The sequence below is a fragment of the Otolemur garnettii genome, unplaced genomic scaffold, assembly GCF_000181295.1.
Source record: "Otolemur garnettii isolate 467f Iridium unplaced genomic scaffold, OtoGar3 scaffold00145, whole genome shotgun sequence".
Taxonomy (NCBI): Eukaryota; Metazoa; Chordata; class Mammalia; order Primates; family Galagidae; genus Otolemur; species Otolemur garnettii.
Window position 1 is genome coordinate 558,753 of NW_003852540.1, and position 9,904 is coordinate 568,656.

Below are 9,904 nucleotides of genomic sequence, written 5' to 3' on the forward strand. Positions count from 1 at the left end.
TTAGTAGAAGGAAAAAAAATGATAAAAATCAGAGTATAAATGAATAGAGACTAAAGCACAAAACCAAAGATGAACAAAACAGAAGTTTGATTTATTGAGGAGATAAAATTGGCAAACCATCAGTTAGACTAGGAAAAAAAGAAAGAAGACACAAAAAATGAAAATGGAGAGATTAAAATTGATACTATAAAAATACAAAGGATCATTAGAGACTATTATGGACATCGATACACAACAAATCAGATAACCTAGAAAAAATAGATAAATTCCTGGACATATACTTACTGAGATTGAAACAGAAAGAAATAAACTTGAAACAAAAATAACAATTTAATGAGATTAAATCAGTACTAGAAAATCTCAACAAAGAAAAACTGAGAGCTGGATGACTTCACTGATGAATTCTACCAACTTCTAAAGAACTAATGCCAGTTTTTCTCAAACTATTCCTAAAATCAGAAGGGGAGGAAATCCTTACAAACTCATTTTACAAAACCAGCATTACCCCGATACCAAAACAAGACACAAGGACACAACAAAAAAGAAAACTACAGGCTAGTATCCCTGATGAACATAAATGCACAAATCTTCAACAGAATGGAAGCAAACCAAACCCACATAAAAAGATTATACACCAATATCAAGTGGAATTCATCTTAAGGGTACAAGGATGGCTCAACGTATGCAGATCAATAAGTGTGATACCTTACCTCACATTAACAGAATGAAGGGCAAAAACCATGTGATCATTTTGATGGATACAAAAAAATCATTTGCCAAAATTCAACATCCCTTCATTATAAAAACCCTCAATAAATTAGGTACAGGAGGCATGTACCTCAACACAATGAAGGCCAAACATGACAAACCCACAGTTAACATCATACTCAATGGAGAAAGGTTGAAAACTTTTCCTTGAAAAACTGAAACAAGACAAGGGTTTCACTACTTCTATTTAACATAATGCTGGAATTCCTACCCAGAGCAGCTAGACAAGAGAAATAAATAAAGGACATCTAAATTGGAAAAGAGAAACTCAAATTATCCCTGTTTGAAGATGATATGATCTATACAGGATGGCCATAAAGTTTATGTGTAATTTATGAGTTTTATGACTACCCTGTATATAGAAATACCTAAATATTTTACCAAGAAACTCTCAGAACTGATCAATGAATTCAGTAAAGTTGCAAGATACAGAACCAACATATAAAACTCAGTAGCATTTCTATACACCCATAGAGAGCTAGTTGAAAAAGAAATTACAAAAGCAATCTCATTTATAATAGCTACCAAAAGTCCCCAAATCCACCTAAAAACAAATTGTAATCAAGGAGGTGAAAATCTCTATAAGGAAAACTATAAAATGCTGATGAAGGAAATCAAAGACTTTTGGGACATAAATCAATTCCAAATGTATTGAAGGACTTAAATGTAAGACCCAAATCTATGAAACTGGTAGAAGAAAACATAAAGGAAATTCCTCAAGGTATTGGTCAAGTCAAGAATTTTTGATAAGACCATAAAGGCACAGGCAACAAAATAGACAAATGAGATTATGTCAAACTAAAAATCTTCTTCCCAGCAAAGCAAACAGTCAAAAGAGCGAAGAGACAGACTGCAGAATGGGAAAGAATATTTTCAAGCTATTTATCTGACAAGGGATTTATACCCAGAATATATAAGGAGCTCAACAGCAAAAAACAAATAATCTGATTTTAAAAATTGGAAAATAATATGAATCGACATTTCTCAAAAGACATCAAATGGCCAACAGGTATATGAAAAAAATGCTCATTGTCACTAATCATCAGGAAAATACTAATCAAAACCACAGTCAGATCATCTCAGCCTGATTACAATGGCTACTATCAAAAAGAAAAAATAAATGCTGGCAAGGATGCGGAGAAAAGGGAACTCTTATACACTGTTAGTGGGAATGTAAATTAGTACTGCTGTTATGGAAGATGGTATGGAGATTCTTTAAAAAAAAAAAAAGAAGAAGAAGAATTAGAACTACCATATGATCTTGCAATCCCAGTACCGGGTTTATATTCAAAGAAAAAGAAATCAGTGTCGTACAGGGATCTGCATTCCTGTGCTTACTGCAGCACTGTTCACAATAATCAAGATATAGAATCAACCTAAATCTCCATCAACAGATGAGTGGATAAAGAAAATATGATACATACACTAAGGAATGCTATTCAGCCATTATAAAAAAGAATTAAATCCCAGCATTCATAGCTATGTAGATGAGTTTGGAGGGTGTAAGTGAAATAAACCAGGCACAAAAAGATAAATAACAAGTATTCTCATGTTGAAGAAAACATCAGTCTTATAAAAGCTGAGAGTAGAATGGTGGTCAGTAGAACGTGGGAACGTCAGTAATAGGGAGATTTGGCTAACAGATACGAAATTACAGCTAGATAGGGGGAATAAATTCTAATGTTTTACAGCACCGTTGGATAACAGTAATTTGTTGTGTATTTTCAAATAGCTATAAGAGTGTTTTGGATGTTTCCAACACAAAGAATGATAAATGATTGAGAAGATGGATATGCTAATGCCCTGGTGTGATCACTACACATTGTAGACATGCATCAGAATTTCACACTGTCCCCTGTGAATATATGTCATTATTATATGTCAACTGGAAATCATAAAAAATTATTTATAAGCTAAAAAAAATTATAAAACATGGATTCTGGGCCCCTACTCCTAAAGCAGTGGTTCTCAACCTTCCTAATGCCACAACGAACATAATTTTATGGTTGGGGATCACCACAACATGAGGAGCTGTATTAAAGGGTTGCAGCATTAAGAAGGTTGAGAACCACAGTAAGAGGTGGATTCAGGCAGCCTCAGGTGGGGCCTGGGAATTTTCCTTTCCAACAACCACCCAATAATGCTGATGTAGGCAGCCCTAGAGCCACACCCTGAGTATAGTGCCTGTTCTGTATTCAAAAGAAAAGACTAACAGCTTGGATTTCCCTCTATAATCATTTCTTAAATTTCCCTTAACTTTTATAGCTCTAAATAATTAAGGAGTGAACCCGATTTAATCTGTTCATTCCTTTTTGGGTTTTTTTTTTTTTTAAACAGGGTAGCTTATCAAAATAGAATTTTAAAAAATAGGTCTAAAAATCTTCGTGAGTTTTATGATTTCTAATCTTTTCCTTGTAAAAATAAGAGGAAAGGAAATTAAAGGTCCCAAGACTGGGTGCTGTTTAAGAATGAAGCACCTCAGACAACTCAAGTAGCATCTAAATTTGGCAAAATGTATTTATTTGTTGTCAAGTGTTATAACAGTTTCTCTGGGGGTTCTAGCATTTGGTTTAGGAAAGATGATACTATGAATAACATCCTAGAGAAACAGAAACTTCCTGAGCTTGGCAGTGGGTTCAGGAATCACTCACAACCCTTTGGTTGGGAAAGTCAGGGCTGTCCATATGAGCCAGCCCCATCTTCTCGGGAAGCCTTGAGTATTAATGGGAACCTTCAGACAAGGGAAGAGTTGGCCAGGTAAGCATGTGATCCTGCCCACTTGGCCTAGCCCTCTGGGAATCATCCTCTGTGCCTGGACTGCAGTTCCCCACTTGTTTATCAAGACAGCCTTTCCCTTATTTAAGCAGCTGGCTGTTTGGTCTACGTATGGATAGGTGGCCCAGTGATTAGAGTAGCCAGCCATAAAGATTGGGATGACACTGCCTCAAATATGCTTTGGAAATACCCAGCCCATCTTTGAACCTTACACAACTGTTAGCAGTAGCCACTGGTCTGAAAGTACCAATGAGATGATGACTTGTGTAAAATTCACAAGACATCTACAATGCCAAAATGCCAAACCCATTGTGGTAGGTGACTGTGGTCTGAGCAACTACAACACAGGGTAGAAATAGGCTGAGGTCTCAGGGTTGTTAAAAATTAGATCTCAAGTTTATTGAGTCCACAGTTTGACTCTTCCTTTCATGGCATGTTCCAGCTGTTTGATGGAGTGAATCAAACCAAATTGGCCCATGTAAAGATGAATTTGAAACTTGCTGAGTTTCAGTGGATAAACCCAGACTTTAGTATTCAAGGAGGACTTGCTATCCCAGGCATCAAGAATCTTTCACTGCTTACTGTAGATACAAATGCTTTCCAGCCCTTCACAAGAGGCAGGTGGTGGGACTCATTTTGTTTCTAAGAGCCCAAGATGAGCTCGTGAGCTTTTATGAAGCATGTTCCAGAACCAGATGGCTGGAATGTAGCCAGCAGACTAGGTTCAGGAGATGACTTTCCAGTACGTCCTCTGTGACATCCCACTATTTGGTACCCTCTTCTCCTTGTTCTCATAAGCCGCTATGTGCTATACTTGGGCGATTCCCTCTACTAGAATATAAGTTAGAACTTGGGGTCTGAGTCTTATCCCTTTAACCCCAACATAAAGCCCCAAAGTGAGCACACAGTAACCTTTGTTGATAACTGTGTGACTCTGGATGGATGAGTGGAGTCTGCCCTTCTCAGCCAGTAATCATTCAGGTTCTGAGTACCCAGTATTGTACCCAAGGGTCAAGGAAAGGAGATAGGCCAGAGAGACTGGTTAATGTGAGAAAGTTTTTATTTATGGAAACTGGGCCCTGAGGGTGGGTTTCAGAGCTGGGCTGAAACACAGTGGTTGAGACTTCTACCAGACGTGCTCTGCAGTCATCTAAGGTGAAGAATGAAGTCAGACAATTAAGTTTGTGAATTCACCCTAGAAAAAGTGCTACATACCTCATTGCTGAATACCAATAGATGGCCAAGGGAAGTACTTCAAAGGTGACCATGGTGATATGCAGCAGTGAGGTACATAGCACTTTTTCTAGGATGAGTTTGCAAACTTAACTGTCTGACCTTATATATGTGTAAGGCTGGGCCCCCGTTGTGGGACTGTGGCCATATGAAGAGAGCCCTGCTGCTGTTTCCATGGGGCAGTGTGATCTTGGGCAAATCATACACTGACCCTGTGCCTCAGTCTCTCCATTTGCCTATGTTGCAGCTATAGTTAAATCACAAGGTTATTTGTGATGCTTGTGTAAAATATCTTCATGAAAATGCCAAAAATGTGTTTCTGCATCTCCAAACATATAAAGTCCCCTGGGGGTCTGCAGGAGGTGCCTTATCTCGTTTCCCAGCAGATGTCAATGTTTCCCTGCTCTGAGATGCCTCCTGCTCTCACTTCCCATTGGACAGGTGTCACTCCAATGGCAGCCACTCCTATCACCATCCATGGGTCCTCCTGGTGCTCTCTGCTATGCCACCCATGGCCTCCTTAATGCCAGCTTTCCAGGGTTGAAGATCAGCATTCACACCTGCCTGCCACTATAGAAGTGTCCCCATGGACACCTTCCTCCATGGTGGCCCTCTCCTTTCTTCCGGCAGGGTTTAAGGGAGAGAAGGACCACTGGCGGAGCCGGCGCACCATCTGTGTGAAAACCCATGAGAGTGGTAGAAGGGAGATTGAGATGTTCGATTCTGCCATCCTGCTGATCCGGAACCCATACAGGTCCCTGGTAGCTGAATTCAACAGAAAGTGTGCTGGGCACCTGGGCTATGCCACTGACCGTAACTGGAAGAGCAAAGGTAAATGGGGGTGGAGGTCAGTGCAGGCAGGATACCTGTTGGGATGTAGGATCAGTATGCACAGTATGCCACTCAGAGCTCATCTTCTTGGGGACTTGCTGCTGCCGTACCTGGGCTTAAGCTCACTTCCTTCCCAACTCCTCTGCACCAACTCAGGTCCATGCATCATGCTGTTTTATGGATACCAGCTTGACTGCCAGGAACCTTGTCAGTCCCCATGAATGGGATAATTCAGTGGTCTACATCCCTTTTCTAACCCTACTCTTACCCAGGAGCTCAGAAGGAGCTGGGGGAAGGCCACTGGTTTTTGGATGTGTGTGGACCTGGTTTGCGCCCTTCTCTCCCTTTAGAACCAGGATTCTCCTTTATCAAATGAGATAGTAACCTGTATCTCATGGGCCTTCCAAGGACCATTCAATGACATGTGTGCCCTGCCTGGCCTCAGAGCTCAGTGTGTCAGTTTCCTCCTAAGCTGCCTCTCACTAACTGTAGGGCAATCATATGAGCCCAGAAACCATGACTGTGGGTCTGTCCAAGTAGCCTTGGTGTCAGGAGACAGAACTAGGACTCAAACCCAATGTCTCTGTCAGCTAGCACTACTGTAACAAAATACCGGATGGAGAGCAGTAAACAATTATTTCTTACAGTTCTGGAGATTCAAAGTTCAAGATCAGAGTGCTAGAGGATCTGGATTCCTGTGAAAGCCCACTTTTCAGCTTACAGATAGCTGTGTTGTCACATGGTGTGTGATGTAGACAGTCTAAAAGCTCAAGTGTTTCTTCTTGCTAGGGCACTAATCCCATCACAAGGGCCCCACCCTTCTGACCTCTAACTCTACATCCCAAAGACCTCATCTTAAATACCATCATATTGAGGGTAGGGCTTTAACATGAATTTTGTGTAAATACAACATTGATTCCATAACACCCAAATTTTCCTGATTTGAGGTCAGATTGGTTTGTTCCCCACTGAAACTTTCTTCATGGAGTCAGTCCACTGACCCACACCAAAGTCCTACTGTGTGCCAGATACAGGGCAAGGCACCAGGGGTCTAGGCTGTAGAGGTCAGGTTCTCTGCTCTGGAGGCATGCAGTGTAGCCTTTGGGTAATGAATAATAGAGACTCAAATCTGGGTGGTAAGTAGTGTGAAATTAAATCAGTCAGAAGTAAAGCTGTGTCTCTGGATCCACAGAGTCTAGCAGGTGTCCTCTGCTGGTGTCCAGTACTTCCCTTTCCCTGTCACCCTCCTTACAGACCAGCACCCCAAGTCAGGCAAGCTGAGCTCTGAGCTATCTGCTGCCTCTTACAAGCTGGGTGACCCCATATGATGCACAATTTGTCTGCAAGGACTCAGTTTTCTCGTATTTAAAACAAGGATAGTCCTGTCTCGCAGGATCGTGATGATGAGAAAAAGCAACCCTTCTGTGTAGCATTTGAATCATATGAATAACCTAATTATGGAAATTATTTTTGTAGGGATGACTTTTGATATCTGTACTCCAGCCCCCCTCCAAAAAATTAATTTCCTAATTTTCTTGAAAAGAAATCTCAGGGAGTAGATCACCTGCAGAAGTCTGAGGCCATCCCTGCTGGTGGCTTCATTGTACATCCTGCTGCCCAGCACTTTCAAAGGTCTGCACAGATGATCCAGCTCACCAGACACCGTGAGCGCCCATCAAGCACCACATTGACTTAGCTTTGTAGGAGCACCCAGCGGAATAGAGTCAAGGCTACCCACCCAAGGCTACCCACCCAGGGAATAGAGCCCACCAGCGTCTTTATCTCACCAGGAGGCTCAGCAACCCATAAGGCACACACTGTGTGGCCACTAAAAGGGTCTTCCCAGGTGGGAGGTGGGGGGATTCCGGGCAGGTTGGCCCCAGGCGGTGGGCAGGGGAACATCCCAGCTGTCGTCCCCTCTCCTGCGCAGGCCCAGAGGGGGCTGGCAGCATAACAGCCCCCCCACTTATACTGCATGCCTCTCTTCCCGCCCCAGAGTGGCCAGACTTTGTCAACACCTACGCGTCATGGTGGTCATCACACGTGCTGGACTGGCTTAAGTATGGGAAGCGGCTGCTGGTGGTGCACTATGAGGAGCTGCGGCACAGCCTGGTGCCCACACTGAGGGACATGGTGGCCTTCCTCAACGTGTCGGTCAGCGAGGAGCGGCTGCTCTGCGTGGAGAACAACAAGGAGGGCAGCTTCCGGCGGCGTGGCCGACGCCCCCACGACCCTGAACTCTTCACCCCCGAGATGAAGGATTTGATCAACGGCTACATCCGGACAGTGGACCAGGCCCTGCGTGACCACAACTGGACTGGGCTGCCCAGGGAGTATGTGCCCAGATGATAGGCCCTGGCCAGCGCCGCCCACCCTGCTGAGAGACGCAGAGTCACTCCAGGGCTGCAGGCCCACATCGCTGCCCAGGCCTGTGGCTTTGCTGTGACGCTCAGTCGGCAGGGAGGCCACTGGGGTGCTGCCTCACACCCAGGGAGACCAGGATACAGATGGGCATCATGGGGCAGACACAATGGACACACACTCCTCGCCAGACACCCACACCTTCTCAGACACACTTAGATACCACTCCATGTTCACAGTGCCTGTACTGATGCAGCAAAGCCACCATGCAGGGTGTGCCAGGCGCTCTCAGGTTCAGACACAGTTGGAGACACTCAGATGCCGGGCTCTGTGCTTCCAGAAGCCACTGTCTCTCCCACACAGACACACGCACCCTGAGCTCTCAGGGGCTCTTCATTCCTGTGTCCATCCTGGCACAGACTCTTGTCGAGGTCCTTGACTCTGGGGTACTAGGCTGGGCAGGCATTTGTACTCTGAGCAGAAAGAGCCGTCAAGAGTGGAAGTGGGGGCAGAAATCACTGCTGCTGGGCTGAGTGGCCCTGATCATGTGTCTGACTTCCCATAAATGTGTGTGGTGTGGCTTCCAGGCACTGGGGACTGCAGCCCTGCCTCTCTCTTCTTTGTAGGGGTGCTGGTGGCACCATGGGAAGAATGGTTCCCCTGCCTCCACACACTCTAACCTTAGGAACAGCCACGGGGAGTCTGTGCAGCACCTGCCACCCCGTGCCTCACCCTGTATCAGTGCTCCTCAGGTGGGGCCTCCTTGCCCAGCTTCTCCCTCCAACTGTACCCAGGGGACCTGAGGATTTACGCCACGCCTCAGAAGCAAAGTATGAGAATGGCAGGTGGGGGGCCTTCAGGGAGCCCAGGGCCCAGAGGAGGCCATACACCAGCAGGGAGGGGGGTTAGGGAGCAGTGTGGGAGACTCAGTCTAAAGGGTGTATCTTGGGGATCACATCGACAGGCCCCTGCTGTCTGTGGGTCCCATGCATGGGGTCATGAGAGCTATGTGGTGTTCAGCTAGGGATGAAGAGAGGTGCTAAAGCTGCTGACCTTTTGGGGTCACCCCCCATACACATCCTGGGCTCAGAAATGAGGCTGTGGAGACGTAAAGGCTCAGGTGTGGAGGTTGGAGGTAACAATCTGGGAGCAAAGCTTAGGGCAGCCAAGACACAGGGAGGACTGTGGGATGATCGAGGGCACACCAGCCATTGCCTGAACTCAGGCAATCTATCTGCAGTTTCTCCAGACCTAGGGTAACCCTGACCAGACCCCTTGGACCCACCTTGGGATGGCCATCAGGAAGATTTCTCTTGCCCTAAACCAACCTATGTCAAGATGATAAAACTGGACAGGGGTTTGAGGAAGAGCTGGAAATGTCATAATGACCTGGCTTGGTCCCTGGCCTGGTGATGGGGAGCTGAGAGCCACCCTGTGAGCACAGCAGGGGTGGAGGGCCCTGGAGAGCTGCCCTCCCTCAGAGTGAAGCCTCCCCCAGCCTTTACTTTGGCTGGTAAGTGGGTTTGGGCATGTGTGTTCCCAGTGGCTTCCAGGTCCTTCCTGGGAGTTCTTAAAGTCCATACTGAGGTGAGGCTGCTCCTGACCCACCCACAGCTTCACTCATTTCAGCACAAAGCTAGAAACACCAAGGTCTTTGTAAACATCTATTCATTTATTGGTGCAGAATGGATGTGGGGTCCAGTGTGTGGAGCTTTTTTCCAAGTTGTGGGAGCAGTTGGGAGCCCCTAGGAGTTTCCACACTGCCTTGGAAGGAGCTAGACCTGCCTCCCAGAGCAAACCCAGAGTCCCAAAAGAGACAGACAGCAGGCACCAGGTCAATGGAGAAAAGAGAAGCTGGCCTTGTCCTGAGATTGGCTCCCCTGCTCTGGCCCTCATTCTCCCGAGCCATTCAGGCAGTCTTCAAGGAAGAAGACTC

General features: G+C 45.4%; 1 protein-coding gene across 1 annotated transcript in view; it reads left to right on the top strand.

Annotated features, from left to right (window-relative positions):
* WSCD1 (WSC domain containing 1) overlaps positions 1–8,252 on the top strand; it is a 45,818-nt gene extending 37,566 nt beyond the window's left edge. Inside the window, exons 8-9 of the mRNA XM_003799029.3 lie at positions 5,407–5,607; positions 7,604–8,252. Of these exons, the coding sequence (XP_003799077.1) occupies positions 5,407–5,607; positions 7,604–7,956 (554 nt within the window). The 3' untranslated portion in view covers positions 7,957–8,252. The remainder of the gene's footprint in view (positions 1–5,406; positions 5,608–7,603) is intronic.
* The last annotated feature ends 1,652 nt before the right edge of the window (positions 8,253–9,904 follow it).